This window comes from Taudactylus pleione, unplaced genomic scaffold (assembly GCF_031769625.1).
Source record: "Taudactylus pleione unplaced genomic scaffold, aTauple2 ptg000032l, whole genome shotgun sequence".
In the NCBI taxonomy this organism is placed as follows: domain Eukaryota; kingdom Metazoa; phylum Chordata; class Amphibia; order Anura; family Myobatrachidae; genus Taudactylus; species Taudactylus pleione.
The window spans coordinates 46260574-46277950 of NW_028284434.1; the positions used below are offsets into that span (position 1 = coordinate 46260574).

The 17377-nt window shown below is 48.0% G+C and overlaps 1 protein-coding gene across 1 annotated transcript; it reads left to right on the forward strand.

The window, feature by feature from the left end:
* The first annotated feature begins 4523 nt into the window (after positions 1 to 4523).
* Positions 4524 to 8261, forward strand: LOC148539069 (uncharacterized). The gene is made up of 3 exons (XM_088451923.1): positions 4524 to 5040; positions 5900 to 6075; positions 7296 to 8261. The coding sequence occupies exons 1-3, from the start codon at positions 4524 to 4526 to the stop codon at positions 8259 to 8261; spliced, it is 1659 nt and encodes a 552-aa protein (XP_088308049.1).
* The last annotated feature ends 9116 nt before the right edge of the window (positions 8262 to 17377 follow it).

The window sequence follows — 17377 nt, forward strand, 5'->3', positions numbered from 1 at the left end:
GTGGCTGTGTAAACACAACCCCAGAATTGATTGGAACACTATGCAGGTTCAGTCATGGAGTGTGGAATGTCAAGTATCTTGCCTTCCGAAGACCGACGCCTTGTCACGGTCATCATCCCCTGATAGTGGTCTAGAAACACTACGGAATACACCCATGCTTGAGGCAAAAGTTTTGACAGCTATACAACTATAACCACCTGTTGGGAAGTCCTTTGTAGCCCCTGGAGGGGTGCCTCCAAAGCCTCAACCCCAGAGGATGTCTCTAAGGTCTCAACATCAAAGGAGGTCTCCAGAGCCTCAGCCCCTTAAGGGATTTCTGAGTGTCCAGCCCCAGGATGGGGTTTTCAGCCCCATACCTTGAGAGGATGTTTCAAGTTTTGTTCCCCAGGAGGGGATTTCAGATCTACCACCCCCGGAAGGGGCCTCAAGTCTCGTACCCCAGGAGGGGTTTTCAGTTGCTAGTTCCTGTTTCTGGCGGGTCAAAGCTGAGGATATCCACGTTTCCAGTCCTTTCAACAAAGTCCACTTGGCTCATCCTGAAAAGCCTAGGTGTCCTGAGGCCACCCATAAAGGGGGGGGGGGGTACTGTCACGACCAGGGTCTCTCGGCATGGTAGTCGACGGTTAATACCTGTGAGGATGCTATGGCGAGGGGCGTCTGGCGGTGGCGGTGGTGCCTGGCGAAGAGCATTGGCTGTGCGTGGTTCTGTGGGGGCATACCGTCACTCTGGTCTGGTTAGGCCAGGGGGTGCTTCCATTCCGTTCAGGCATGGGCGCCGCCATCTTGTCTCTGGTCTGGTGACCTAGTTGCCCTATCCTGTTGTGTCACATGCTCCTCTCTGACCATTCACGGCTGTGCACTGGGGATTTAAGGGAGTTCAGAGCTCCCTTGCATTGCCAGTGCAACGTGTTTCTCTGCGAGAGCTGATGGAGAGTGTTCCTGTGCTTAAACCTGTCTATTGGATTCATTGCCTAAGCCTGCTTTTCCTAACCTGCTCCAAACCCTGCTGTATTCCCCTACCTCCTCCATATACCTTCCTACCTGCCTGAGTACCTGAACCTGCTGTTTCCCTGCACCTTGTTTCATTTCATTCCCAGCTGGACTTCACTACCTCTGTCTGCATCAGCTACAGCTTACCAAACCTGCATTCACTTACAGCTCATCAAGCCTGCATTCTGATTTAGCTCACCATACCTATACTGGACTGTTCTGCCTGTCACTACCTGGACATTTGTTCATTAACCCTCACAACAGTTATCAAGTGCACTTTAGTGCTATACCTGGACTTTTGTTTGAAACTCCCATGTCTTCTCAGTCCCTTATTAAAAACCCCACTTTTTCATTTAAGTCTGCTCCTGTGTCTGCTTCTATCACCACCCCGGGTCCACAACAAATTCAGAACCTAACACATCCCATTTGAAGAAGCGGATACTAAAAGAGAGTCTGATACAAAGAGGAAGTGAGTATCAGAGCAGTGTGGCATCATGGGAGAAATTTTTGATGTGATAGTGAGTGGAGATGGCCAGAGTTGAGGTGAGGCAGTTGTCAATGGATGAGCAGACAAGGAGGTAGGGAAAGAGGGAGTGTGAACAGAAATGAGGTTGGAGATGTTGGGGTAGTTGCATGATTGAGGACTTCATACGTGATGGTGGGGAATTGGAATTATACACTGGGCTGGATGAGGAGCAAGTGAAGTAGTTGAGAGGTGAGACTGCCGCAGAGCAGCGTAAGTGGTCAATGAGATGGGCAGAAGCTTTAAGTATAGATTTATTGTATAAGTGATTATTGATAAGATGACGGTTATGTAGCCAAGTGTACAGATAGGGGGCCCGGCCATGTGTACAAATCAGCATATGTGCAAATATACACCCCCCGCTGCTGCCAGTGTCAGTGCAGCACCCCTCCCCCTGCAGTATCAGCATCGGCTTCTCTCCCCCGCTGCCGCTGGTATCAGTACCAGCCGATCCCCATCCCCCCCCCCACTGCCACTGGTGTCAGTGCTGGCCCTCCCTCTTCCTCTCACGGCCGCCTTCCCCACGGACGTTGGTTTCAGTCTTGGCTCCCTATGGTATCTGTAGCCAACCCTACTCCATCCATAATCCGCCGCTGCAGTCTGACCCCCGACCCCTTTTTTACCGCTCTACTGCCGCTGTTTCTAAGCTCCCCTCAGGTGCCGCTGCAGCTCCCACTGGCTGAAGAGAACAGGAGGGTGCCGGTGACAACCAGAGGCGACAGAGGTAACCACAGCAGGAAGGATCTGAATAGAGCCCTCTGCTGCACAAGCTGCCATGTAAACGGCAGCATTGTGCATGGTATCAGGTGCTGTACGCCATCTCAGGGTGGCGTACAGTACAACTCACAAGTTTTGAAAAAAAAGCATTTTCGGAACTTGATGAATTACACAATTTCCATATCCCCATACGAAAGTATAGGGAATATATAGTACTAAAGTATGGGGATTGTGGAAATTATTGAGGCACAATAGTAGCCAGGAGATATCTGTGGTATCTCCTGTGTTACATGATTGATGAATGGGTCTGACACTTAAATTATACAAAATTAGGTGAAATTGTTATTTTTCACCTGCTTTTGTATAAATTGATAAGTGATGATGAATAGGCCCCTATGTTAGTAAAATGCCATGCCTTAACATTTGTAATCATAGTGTTGCTATATACAGTATGAATCCACCAATATTCAACCAGTACTATTATCAAAGGAACTGCAAGTACTAATTTCACCTTTATATTTTTATAAATTAAGAAAATCTACCCAATCCTCCTTTTTGCCTTACATAAATGAAGGGGATCTGCTCCCTGTCCAGTTTAGGTCCATTCCCGATTGTAGGTACCCCCATAAGTCAGATAAGGGGGTGTTACATAAAGACAAATGTCTACACTAAAGGAGGAATTAGCAGATAGCCAGGGAACAGATACTGTACAGAAACGTGCTGGATAGACTTACTTGCTTAAAGGGTTTTCAAGTTAAAGCACACGAATGCTAGAATAAGCAAGAGAGGACATAAGCACCCTGTTTTTTATTGTGCTAATACTGGTTAAAACTGGTTTGGGGGTTGCAGTCTTGTTATAGGTAAGGTTAGTGGGTCAATCAGTAGTGACAGCCTATCAGGGACCTGTTTGGGCGGGCACTGTTTATGAATATTAGGGCGCTGGGAGGAGTCAGCTTTCTCTTTTCCAGTTGTGATCGTCTGGATAAGTACCTCAGTGTCAAAATACTTATTACTTATTATTTCCACTGCTTGATTATTACCTTTATTTGCTATCCCATCCATATTCTGCCCTCTCCTGTCTCTCATCTCCTCTATTAGTTCATCCCACCCGTGTACCCCACCCCCCACGCTACTCACCTTTCCTTGCTGGCTCTTCCCCCACTGCATCCTTTCTGATACCCCCTTCTGAGCACCCTCCATCATGCCGCGCCCGCGCCGCAATGCCCCCCCCCAGCGGCTGGCCGATGCAGCCAGGCCGCTTGCAGTGGCCGCCGCATCCCCTTACACGCGCGGTGTGCGCACTGCGCCCGCGCGTATTTCATCACGGGCGCCGGCGACGCTCGCTTCCAGCGCGGGCACCGGCGTCCTCGCGCCCTCACCGTCGGGCCTGCAAGTCTGGCTGGCCCGCGGTGGGGGCCCTTCCCCGAGCCCATCACAATCACCAGGGGTTGGCGGCGGGAGCATTGCCACGGAAATCGCGGCTCCCGTCGCTGGCCCCGCTCAGATGGCGGCAGCGGCCATTTTAGGTGAGCAGGGCCTGCAGAGCTCTGCGTTAATGGCCGCCGGCCGCCAGGACTCGGCTGGCAAAGCGGGGATAAGGGGCTTTGCACCCTCACCGCCGGGCCCCCAGGTCTGGGTGGCCTGCCGGGGGGGCCCTTCCCCCATGCCTTTAATATAACAAGGGCTGGCGGCTCCCGTCGTTGGCCCCGCCCACATTACAGCGGCGGCCATTTTAGATGTGCAGGGTTTGCAGAGCCCTGCGTTAATGGCCGCCGGCTGTCGGGACTTGGGGAGGGCGGGTTCGCTGACCCCAGCACCCGGCCCCGCATGCATTGTTACCCAGGCGCCTGCTGAGCCACAGCGTTTGCGCAGCCCTTTTTCAACTACCTCCACTGCTTTAGGGGCAGGGAGGACGGGGCGCAACACCCCTAGCAGAGCACAAACCCCCTCGGATAATGTGCTTTTCTCCAGCCCCGCAGGGTTGCAGGCTTCCCCTATTAGGCGTAGTGCTGCTGCGGATGGACACGGCAGTGTCTCCGCTCGTAGCACCCCCATTACGCCGCAGTATGTGCTACCTCTTGCGGCGCCATTGCCGCAGGCGCCCAGCATTGCGTTTTATGGCCCTGCGCGGCATAATTTGCCTTTGCACAGCCCGGCATTGGGGGCGCAGTGGTCCCCTTATTTTGCTCAGGGCTTAGCGCAGCAAATGCTCCCAACCGTCCCTCCAGCGTTTCCGCAGCAGTGCTTCGACCCGCGGCTGTCTCAGGCGGCGGGTCAGTTCATGCACCAGGTGATGCCGCCCTATGTGGGACAGCAATTTTATTCTGCCCCTTCATGGTTCCGCTTGCAGCATCCGGTTTCTCACCAGGCGCCAGACTATGTTGTCAGGCAGGACCCAATTCAGCAACCCCCTCTGCCAGCGGCCCCTCCTCCGGTTAGGCCACCCACCCCCCCATGCTCAAGCCACGCGCAGGCGAGGGCTTCCCCGTCCGCAGTGGTCCCGACCCAAGCCCCCGCAGCGGCCTCTGTGGCACACGAGATTGTGTCTAACACTGTTGCTACAAGTCCACAGGGTCCATCTGCTTCGGCCGTCATTGCTGGTGATGCTGTGTCTACAGAGGATGCCCAGCCGTCGTCAAACCCGAACGTGATGGACATGCCACGCGGCGCAAGTCAGGAGGCGGTTTCCGCCGTGGCGTCAGCTAACCCGTCAACTTCCGGAGCAGGTGAGATACCATTGCACCACAGCCACATAGATTTGTCACACTCGGAGGATTCCTCCGACTCTTCCAGTTCAGTAGATAAACCACGTAAGCTAATGCGCAATTTCGTTCAGCAATTGAAAGGGAAGCGTAAAAGCCCGAATAGAGCGCGTAGTTCTGCAGGCAGCTCGGTTCCGGATGCGACGGGTGATGCCGTACACTGCTCTAACACTGCCATTTTAAGAGGCGTTAGGTCGAAAGTGAGGGAGCGTATTAGAAAGGGCAAATACGTAGACATGTTTGCCATTACGCATGATGCCAAAAAAGCTTTGGATACAGCTAAATCTGGGGGGGCAGCAGCGGAGGAGGCGCGGCGCAGCTACGCCAATTGGCTTTGCGGGATGTATATATTTGCGGCTTGCTACACTGAGACTAGGCCTGCCGAGTTTCTGAGCATCCTGAAGTACTTACACCTCGTTCACAGCATTCAGTTGTCCGCTAGGCATAATGTGTGGCGGCAATATGACGAGGCTTTCCGTAAGAAGCAGGATGGCCAGAAAATTCTTAGCTTCAGCTATAAGGACGTGGAGGTCTGGCTTGAGGTCACTCAGCAGAACAAACCCACCACGGAAGCACCAGTGGGCCGTAAGCAGCCCTTTGTTGCCCGCCCAGGTTTCAACACGGCAGGAAAGGGAAAGTGCTTTGCCTTTAATAACGGGCAGTGTAACAGAGGAGCAAGCTGCCGTTTTAAGCATGTCTGTCTGTCGTGTGGTGGCAATCACGCAGTTAAAGAGTGCAGGCGCACAGGCGGGCAGGCAGCGGGACAGGGCGAGCAGCGAGCTGCTAAATAGAGCCGCTTCGCCAATACAGTTAGATGTGTTGGAGCGGTGGTTGGGCCGCTACCCGCTTAGGGCGGAAGCAGCCTTTTTATTGCAAGGTTTTCAGGAGGGTTTTCGTTTGCCAATAGTTAGGTCAGTTGCAGCGTTAGCAAAAAGGAACCTTAAATCGGCTAGGGATTATCCTGATATTGTGAGAGCCAAAGTAATGGAGGAGGTGGAATTGGGCCGCATGGTTGGCCCTTTCTCATCTCCTCCTTTAGTGGATTTGTGCATTGCTCCCTTGGGAGTTGTGCCCAAGAAGGAGGTGGGTAAATTTCGGCTGATTCAGCAACTGTCCTACCCGGAGGGAGGATCAGTTAACGACGCTCTGGACCCGAGGGACTGCAGCGTCACTTACCAATCTTTCGAGGACGCCCTCCGGATAGTGCAGGGGTTTGGTAGGGGAGCGCTATTGGCAAAAATAGACATAGAGTCGGCTTTCAGGTTACTTCCATTGCACCCCGACTCTTTTAGGTTCATGGGTTTTAAGTTCGAGGGTTCATATTTCGTGGACAAATGTTTGCCAATGGGTTGTTCCATTTCCTGTGCCTTTTTCGAGTGCTTTAGCTCATTTTTGCAATGGTGCATTCGAGTGGGTTCCGGAAAAACTGGGATAGCCCATTACTTAGATTATTTTTTATTAGTTGGTCCAGCTGATAGCGGTGTCTGCAGCGAGCTGCTTTTATCAGTGCAGGCTCTTTTTCGCGTTATGGGCGTGCCCATTGTGACGAAGAAGACAGAAGGGCCTACCACAGTTTTGTCCTATTTAGGTATCGAGATTGATACCGTGATGGGTTTATGACGACTGCCCCAGGATAAAGTCAGTAAGATGCAGGAGTATTTAGGGCTCTGCCTCTCTGCAAAGAAAATTTCATTGAGGCAGTTGCAGTCGTTACTCGGCCTACTTAATTTTTCTTGCCGAGTGATTCCTATGGGTAGGATCTTCTGCCATCGGTTGGAGAGGGCCACGGCGGGCGTTAAAAAGGCGCACCATTTAATTCGTTTGACTAGGGAGCTTAAGGAGGACGAGCGTTTGTGGTGTGCCTTTTTACGGGATTTCAATGGTGTGAGGATTTGGTTACCCGAATTGGTGGCCAACTCTGAACTCCAGCTTTATACGGATGCGTCCGGAGCTTGCGGTTTTGGGGCATTTTTCGAGGGGCAGTGGTGCGCGGAGCCATGGGCGAAAAGCTGGCAGGACGCCGGTTTGACATCTAATATGCTCCTTTTGGAGCTTTTCCCGATTGTGGTGGCAGTAGAGATTTGGGCTGCGCAGCTTAGCAATCGTAGCATAAGTTTCTGGTGCGATAACTTGGGGGTAGTCCAGGCCATTAACAATCAGAGGTCAGTCTGCCCTCAGGCTCTCAGTTTACTGAGGCATCTGATACTTTTGTGTCTAAAGGGGAACATTGATTTCAGGGCTCGGCACGTCCCTGGCGTTGAGAACGAGATAGCGGATGCTTTGTCTCGTTTTCAATGGACTAGGTTCAGGGCATTGGCGCCTGCAGCCAGCGCCCAGGGCTTACCTTGTCCCGCTCATGTCTGGCAGATCATCGGGCCGGCATTGATGGACTCGCGTTGAGAGCTTTGGCACCGAGCACCTTAAAGTCATATACGGCAGCGTGGGATTCGTGGCTGGCTTTCTTAGCTGAAGTAGATCGGGGTAAGAATATTGAGGATAGCATGTTGCAATTTGTTTGGAGGTGGCACGAGCGGGGCCGGTCTAAGGCCGCAATGTCCGGCGCCTTAGCCGGCATCTCGTATTTTTCGCGCTTGCGTGGTTTGGTAGACCCAACCAAGTCGTTCCTTCTGGCCAAGGCTTTAAAAGGTTGGGCTAGAGAGCAGGCAGGGCCAGGTGACTCTCGGAGGCCGGTTGACACCGGTTTGTTGAGAAATCTCCTGGTGGCAGTAGCAGGAGTAGCCTTGGGGCAGTATGAATCCTTTTTGTTTCAATTAGCTTTTGTGTTGGCATTTTTCGGAGCGCTGCGGGTAGGCGAGTTGGCGGCCGCTAGCAAGAGAGCAACAAGCTCGGGGATTCTTTTGAATAACGTGATGGTTAAGTCGGATTTGATCTTGCTCAAAATTCAAAGATCAAAGACCGACCAATTGGGTAGGGGACATTGGCTGTCGATCCATGCGCATCCGGACCCGAGCATATGTCCAGTAACCATAGCTAGGCATTACAATTCTCAGCGTCCGCAAGGCGGTTTGCAATGGCTAGTTCATGAGGACCTTTCGCCACTGACATGTTTTCAGTTTTCTGCAATTTTTAAGCGGTGTTTGGTAGCGCTTTATTTGCCGGTTGAGCTTTACGGCACACATTCGTTTAGGATTGGCGCAGCTACTTGTGCGGCAGCAGCGGGCTCTTCCAGCGACGCAATCAAACGGTTGGGTCGTTGGAGGTCTTCCGCTTATAATGGTTACGTGAGAGGCGACATGCTGCCTAATTAGACAGCGCATCTGGCGAGTTTGTTTTTTGGGAAACCCAGTGCCTTAAGCTACCCGCCGCTAGGGGGGATTGGAGTTCTTTTCACCTTTTGCCCTCCATTGAGGTTTTGGTGTTGTTCACCTCCATCTGGGTCACTCAAATAACTCAGTTTCCCCGACCTTGTTGTTGGTTACTTGAAATTCGAATTAAAACTAACGTTCTTTTAAATAATTTCCCCTTACAGGTTGTGGTAGGGTGTTTGATAGGGTGTGGATCGTAGGCCATTCATATGTGTTTTGGGCTTGCAGGCACCCCCTTGCTCGTGATAGCCCCGGTAATGTACGCTGGATCGGGGTGCGAGGCTTTCGTTGGAGTGGTCTGTTGCCTCTTCTTCGGGAATCAGAGAAGAAATGGGGTGCCCCGGATTGCTTGATCATCCACTTAGGCGGCAATGATTTGGGCACTTGTAAGGGTGTTGAGGTTATCCTGGCCATTAAAAGGGATTTTCAAATAATAGCCGAGCGTTGGCCGCAGGTGCATTTGGTGTGGTCGGAGGTTATTCCTCGTAGGTTTTGGTGAGGGGAGCAAGGTGGCGCGGCTTTGGATAGGGTGAGGAGGAAACTGAATGCCGCTGTGTCTCGTCATGTAGAAGGTCTGGGAGGGCGTGTCATTAAACACCCCCGTATACGTTTTGAGGAGGTTGACTTCTACAGAGAGGATGGAGTGCATTTGGCAGGAGAAGGTTTGGCATTGTTTGTTTCGGCTCTTTTGTCGGGCATGGGTAGAAGTTAGTGGTCCTGTTAGCTGGTGGCGGTTCGTTGTCTAGGGACCTCGTTTTGGCGGAAAGCAGTGCTCCTCGGCGGCTCAATTTAGTGCAGCTGAACTTGGCTAGCATCCCCCCTTTGAGAGAGGCGAGTCGGTTGCTGCCTTAGGGGAGGACCAGGTCTCCATCTTATGGAGGGATCAGCACTGTGCTAGATTAAGGGGGGATGGTACTACTCAAGGCAGCTCACATCGGGTGGTGGATTCTCCACCTCCTTCTTAGTAATACTCTTAAACGGGCTGTAGTCGAGTTAGCACTGCTTTTTCGCCACCATGCTCGATCATTACAATTTCAATTCCTAATCTGATTTCAATAAATTTGGCTGCGACCTCTTTTTTGCAAATCTATATCGTTGTCAGTGTCTTTATTTTAGTTGGATAAGTTTGATTTAAGTATGGTAGAATAATAAAACTATTATTATTATTATTATTATTATTATTATTATTATTATCAGTTATTTATATAGCGCACACATATTCCGCAGCGCTTTACAGAGAATAGTTGACCATTCACATCAGTCCCTGTCCCAGTGGAGCTTACAATCTATATTCCCTATCACATGCACACACACATACACACTAGGGTTAATTTTTTGTTGGGAGCCAATTAACTATGGGTGACTTATGAATTTACTGACCTTTACATGCACTTGTACAGCCTATTCTAAATAAAAATGTTCTTGCTAGTTATGATAATCAAACAATAAACAATTCTACCTGATGAAAGAAACACACAGCTGAAAAGAAGAATGTAACAGCATTTAGTAAATTGCAGAATTTCATTTATATTCCAGTAAATACTGTACATATGATCTAGGGGTGGAATCACCTCCTATTTAAAGCTTATGTACACGGCTTACAGTATATATTATTATTTATCTCTGTAATGAAGTTTTCATGTTTTTTTTATTCCTGAAATGGACATAATAAACTTAACTGTTACGTTTTGGAAATATAATTCTTACCCTTTGTTTTAACAATTGTTAGATACATTCTCTAGCAGACCATATCTAACATGTACCTTTTATACAGCTCTCTGATCTTCATTGGGCAAAGCTTGTAAGTTACCACTGAAATATAGCATTGACAGCGATCATTGACCCCTACCATAGGAGCCATCTCTTTAAAATGATTGGGGGTGCTCATGTACCCTTACCCATTCCCATTAGTGCCATGGGACATCACCCACAGCACCAACAGAGGTGGCACCAATGTATGGTTGACTTTTTGCCATAGTTAGGTGTGGGCAGCTTATTATTGGTGACCAACCATCTGTGTACTGAGCTATTTCACAAACAGGGGACCAACTTCAGTGTAAATGTGCCTCCATGTAATAGGGAATACAGATTGTAAACTCCATTGGGGCATCAACTGATATGAATGAATTAAATAATGTCTGTAAAGTGCAGCATGATATTGTATGTGTGCACTATATAAATAACTCTTAGTAAATATGTGACTTACTGCTTTGTACACACACATATTTTATGCTGGAAAATGCACTTGACATCCAACTCAACATGATCCCCCTCTGTGAGCAAATGCTTTTTAAAACCCCAGTGCGACAGGTCTTTGAGAATAATTTGCTCATTAACACACTGAGAATTGTGAAACAAACAAATATTAATAATGATAATTTCAGAATGCAATACCTATTTATCATAATTACATGGACAAACCTGCGTTGTATACTTTTCTCAGTAATAGAAAGTGAATTTATTTTAATCATCTCTCTAGGAGATCTCCGTTCTCCTCTGAGTACACAGAATATAAAACTTAAATCAGATTATTTGCTAAACTCGTTTAAAAACACCCAGTGAAATTCACGCACTGATTCATTCATTCACCTTGGCTTTCCTGGCCCATTAGCTGCAATAATGAGATGTTAAAATTAACTAATAATATTAGCGATTCTCCACTGATATGTTTAAGGCCGTCATTTGTATTCACATGAATAGCTGTGAATTCATTAATATAGTGAATGGATAACTATACAGGAAAATAGTAGGCGTACTTTACAAAATAACAAGTTATATACTGGCGTGATTGGATTTTAAATGCAGCATATTTTCCAATCCTCATAGCATCAGTCCCAATATTACCAAACATATTTTTATTATTTCTGCTTGCCGGGAAATCACTGCTAAGAACATTTTATGTACAGTACGGGGAGAAGCAATCTAGTTTGTCCTATGATTTTTATTCTTCACTACACTTGTGATATACTTTTGTTCTTAATCATATTTCACATTATTTTTCTCTCTACACTCAGTCCTGGAACTAGAGCTGGATTGAGATCCCATAGGGCCACAGGAAAGATTGTTGTTTGGGACCCTCCCCACGCGCTTTCTCTGATATATAAGCGCGTCTCCAAACACAGTGGCACAGTCGATGTGTTTGATAATTGGAAGCAACTGGACAGCAGGTGTAATGGGTGGAGAGAGAGACTTCTCAGGGCAACAGTGCGGAGTGACAGTTGTCAGCTCATGTGTTTAATGAGGGGTACAGTCACTGAACCCAGCAAAGGAAGGGATGGGATTAGTCAGTAGACAGGTTCAGTATGAAGCCCTGAGTGTGGGTGTGATGTAAGCAGACCTGCAGTGGATGTGAGGTATGTAGCAGACAGGGACCATTGGAAAAGGTAATCTAGGGCCCATCATTAAACTTAAAGAAAGCACCAATAAGCAGTGCCCATTGTTCCCTAAGCGAGAGCCTAGACAGCCAATCCGGCTATGGTGCATGGATATTTGCATTTCCTTAGTTTTCAGTATTTCACAATCATTTCCAGGGACATTTTGCTGATGAGTTGATCTCTCTAAACACATGATGCAAACAAGTGACCACTGTACTGTATGTGGACTACCATGCTCCTCATCTTACCGTGTTTATTGAAGATTGGTTATAGAGTCAATTTTGGGGGTTTAACCTTTAAAATATTATTTTTTAGTAACCAATGACTTATAAAGCCCAGATTATTAGACTTGTCAAAATTACATTCTTTACAACTTTGCTTTGCAGTAAGACAATAAAATAAAATGGGGCATCACTTGTGGACTTGGGACCTGATTCAGAGCTGCTCGCTAGATGCGATCACTTGCTCACAGCGTATGCAAATCCAGCGCACACTCAGCAAGGTAGGCAAGGCATTAGCACGCCCACTATGTCTTTGGCGAGCGATCACTTTGCGTAAGTAGATGCCTACAAGCCATTCATAAGACGCTCACTTGCGCACGTCATCTCCAGGAAGTGCATGAAAACATTGATACATCGAGCACCATCGGATGTGCTCGCAGCGCTTGAGGTTGACTATACCTGCCCGCAAGCATTGCGATCCCTTCAGTGTATAATTCAACCAGGTGACATGTACTATGGCGCTGGCTGTTAATTATGCACGCCTCTGAGATGGTGTTTAAACACTCAGGCATGCCTGCGTCTGCAACTCCACTCCCCCGTTACTACTGCCATGCCCCTGTTACCACCCACAAACGGCCTCTCCTGTCACTCATTCCACTGGGCTGTCTTTGCAGGGCGAGCGAGTGCATCCCGATTGCCTGTACTAGTTTGCGCACGTGCACTGCGAACTATACACATGCGCACATTTGCAAACCGCCAGCAACGAGCGATCGCTTGCTAGCGAGCAGGCCTGAATCAGGTCCTTGGTGTTGATTATTATATACAGTATGAGTAGGTGTTTGTTTATTGGATGTGTTTTAAAATTTATATGGAAAATAAATATTAAACGTACCATAGTCATTAACATAACCAATGCCTCAAAACTTCACAGCTTGAATGAGTAAGGTGTCATTTCCATGAATAGACATTATGTATAAAATATAAAAATTGCTAATACATACCTAAGTATGCTGGGTGCTCTTATTTGGTCACTTAACATACAGTACTTAATACCCAATAGTTGATTAGGTACATGCGTATAACACCATGGGTACTGGATGCCGGTGTTGGGATCTCGACAGTCAGAATCCTGATGTTGGCATCCTGACAGGGTTAGGATACGACACTTGTCGGCATGTATCCTAATATTCCCCCTCTCCCTAACCCTCTCCCCTGCTGCCTTAACCTAACCATCCCCCCCAGTGCCTAAACCTTACCCCCCAGTAGACTAAACCTAACCCCTCCTAGCAGACTAAACCTGATCCTCCCCCCCAGTGCCTAAACCTAACCCCCCCCAGTAGACTAAACCTAACCCTCTCCCTAGTGCCTAACCCTATCCCAGAGTCGTCACCGGGCCTGGCGACACCCAGTGTGCACTCCATATACCTCCTGCGCGGAGGAGCCGCGAGTGCCCAAAAAAGGGCGTGACCTAACATAAAGGCATGGCATGGCCTCATGGGAAATCCAGAAGGTATCACTCCTGGGGCCTGCCCAGCTGTCCCCGGAGTCTAGTGCCCAGCTGTAAGCTCCTCCTCTATGACAGGGGCTGAAAGCTGCTGGAGAATATCACACTGCAGCACCCGCCTCCTATCACTGAGGAGGAGCCCACATTTTGTTGTCACCCCATCCAAGGGTGATAACCTGAGTTTGCGGCCCGCATCCTCATAGCGATGCCACTGACCTAACCCACCCCCTAACCCCACTACTTACCGTCAGGATGCAGGTGCCAGGATTCTGACTGATATTGGGATTCCGGCGCCGGCATTCTGAGCTATTTTATATAGTCAGTGTATTAGGTATTTTGTATAGTATATAATAGAGTACATTAGAATATATACATGGTTAAAGCTTATTAGTGTATTGCATTGCACTAGGTGCCTGCCAGATTGCTATCACCATCTTTTGCTAAACTACAAATGACATTATGACCAGCCCTTCTACATGGATGTGTATGCCTGGGATGGTAATGAGTTATCTTAGTTTATTAGCAGAATAATTGTTCACAAGTTGTTGTCACCGGGGTAGAATAATGATTGTTTCGTGCACAGATTGCTAAGTAATGTCACACTGCCCTTAAACCACACCCGTTTTTCTAGGTATGTCTTACAATTTAGTTTTTAATCGTCATTTTAATAACTGCCTTCACCTTAACAAAAGGTACGCACATTTCTGGGCTGATTCTGAGTTGGCAGCAGAGCAAATAAATGCAAGTAACTTTGTATCTGAATCAAACCATGTTGCAATGCAAGGGTGCAAATACAGTTATTTAAATATCTATTTTTTGCATGCAGGGTAAATACTGGCTGCTTTTGCATGTAGCCCTCAAATGCTGGACAACTTTATTTTTACACTGCCTATTTAGATTTCAGTGTAGAGAGACACCCCTCCCAAATCTAAATTTAGTGTAATTCATTTTGAAACAAAATGTTGCTGTTATACTGGCGTTATTAGTTATATTTACAGCTGGCATAGACTCTTTATTTCTCTTTTCCATCTACAAGTATCTACAATTACAACATTTCTGCAGCTTTTTGCATCTGTCAGTCATCTCAGCTCCTAAGGACGGCTTTCATCTAACTACTGTCAGTCGTCTAACTCGCCACCTCAATCACCTGCTGACTGCATAACCTGGACACTCCTAAAGCTGGGTACACACTAGATGATTTTTTAAGTGATTTGTCCGATTCCGATGGATCGGAACGACAAATCCTCAAAATCATCTAGTCTGTACCCACTATGACCATGGGGTCGTCAGCCGCATTGTCAGGTCGGCCCTATATTCAGCTCAATCCAGACAATGCGGCTGGTGACACCATGCAGCGGGATGCGGCAGGAGCCGACATATCAGGCGGCCGGGCACCGGATCGTCTAGTGCACAGGTACTCAAACTCGGTCCTCAGCACTCCAAACAGTACATATTTTCCAGGTCTCCTCACAGAATCACAAGGGAAATAATTAGCTCCATCTGTGGATCTTTTAAAATGTGTCAGTGAGTAATAAACTACACCTGTGCACCTGCTGGGGGACCTGGAAAATGTGACCTGTGTGGAGTCATGAGGACCGAGTTAGGGAACCACTGGTCTAGTGTGTACCGTCTGATATGTCTGCCCGTCGGCAGGAGGGGGCGCTGGTTGTATTGCTGGGCACACGCATCGTTTAGTGTGTATCCAGCTTTACTGACCTCCCTTCCTGAACATTGCAAAGGCTTACCACTTTGCTCGCTGCTCATAGTGATTGCTTTTTGTGTTTCAAAAGTTCTGACTTCATCATTTCTGTTCCAATAACAATTTACCTTTAATCCCCTACAAGTCATGTCTGCATTGCCATAGCTTTTCAGCACACCCTCACATTCATGTAATTTTTAAAAAATTTATCTCAGTATTTTTGCCCTTTACCCATTACATCTCCTGATTATTCCTCTTACAATACACTATTGTAGTTGTGCTTATAAATTTGACATGCATTTTTAGTTTACCAATTGTACTGCACTATCTCTACACAGCTTACCTTTGATTACCAATTCTAAGTGTGCTCAACCTGTACTACTTTTTGCTATATTTGCTCCTTTCAACTCACTACTATTTACTGTGTCTTCACTCCTGCCCAGTATCCATCCTCAAGCCCTACCCTCATCTCCCTCCGAGACCCAGCCCTCCCCACTCATCAGCAACACTGCTAATCTCATAATCTCATCCATATCTCATTTCCCTCTCTACCTTTATCCTGTGCCCTCTGTAATTCCAGATCCATTCATAACAAACTGCACGCTATCCATGACTTATTCATCTCCAACTGTCTTAACCTTCTTGCTATTACTGAAACCAGGATTTCTTCCACTGACAATGGATCTCCCAGTGGTCTCTCCTATAGGGGCCTCTCACTTACCCACTCTGTCAGACCTGATGCCTGACCAGGAAGCGGAGTGGGCATCCTCCTATCCCCAGCTGTACCTTTCATGTGACCCCCTATGAGCCCTCCCTTTCCTTCTCTTCCTTTAAAGTCCACTCTATCCGTCTCTTCTACCCCATTCATATACATGTCTCGGTCATCTACCATTCCCTTTGCGACACTTCCCAATTCCTTGACAACTTTGCCCACTGCCTCTTTTCTGACCTTCCCTACTCATCCTAGGGGACTTTAGCATCCCCACTGACTTTGCTTCTTGCCCTCTCTTTTGGCCTTTCTCAATGGACCTTTCTCCCATTCTCAGCCACTCCCTTGACCTTCTATTCTCCCATCTATGCACTCTCTCTCACTCCTCCAACGCTTCCTTCCCACTCTCTACCACCATCTTCGTTCCTTCACTCTCTCCTCCCCACGCTCAAATCTACCATCACTAGATGCAATATTGTCACTCTTGACCCGACTATTCTGTCCTCTTTGCTTGATACTCTCCGCTTCCCTCTATCCACCCTGGCCTGCCACATCCAGATGGCCTCCTTCTACAACCTCACTCTCACCTCCACTCTTGACTCTGTCGCTCCCACTTCTCCTGTCCCTCTTCGCCGCTCCAAGCTCCAGCCTTGGCACTCCAAATTTACCCGGTTCCTTCAAAAATGCAGACGCACCACCGAACGTCACTGAAGGAACGTTCGGTCCTTGGCAGACTTCCTCCACTTCAAGTTCATCCTCTACTCTCTCCATTGCAATGCAATCTTTTTTCAAGTCTCTCAATCCTTGCCGCCTCTTTTCCACATTCAACACTTCCCTTCTTTTTGCAGAAACCCCCCCCACAAGATACAGAACAGGTCCTGCATGATCACACGCAGCCCCTGCTATGCCTCTTCCTGATCGACAGGCAGAGGCATTTAAGGGGTGGTATGGGGGCAGGGATGACCTGCATTCCTGTTAACAGGGGCCCCAATTTCCGAGAGTGCCAAGGCCAGGGGCTGCTCCATGGATGCAGTTTCTTGGCCTCTCAAGTCGGCCAGCCTGCGTAAGCTGAGGATTACTCAGCTGGCCGGCACTGTACACCATCGTGACCGATGGTCGCGATGGTTATCCCAGCCTATAATGTCGGTCTCAGTGCTGGGATCGCAAATGCAGCAAGGAGCAGTGATGTGCGGTGAGGTAAATGGCTGGGGAGGCACTGGCTAGTATCAGAGCCAGAGTTACAGATACATATATGAACCCGAGTGTTCATGTGGGCATTATACAAAGATGCAGCAGTATATAGTGCTGGAAATTTGGTGAGTTTTGATCAGGGATGTGTGGAAAATGTAGACAGGAGAGGCAGTGCCTCACCTGCCATACTCTTTTTTTACTCCAGGGTTTGTACTATAAAAATTATTAGAATAATACAAAGAAGATATTTATTATATTTTCTTTACATTTTACTTAGAATTTTTTTTATAATTTTAATAGTCAAAACCCTGGAGTATACCTACTGTAAGTATGACAGGAAAGGCACCTCACCTGACCGCAC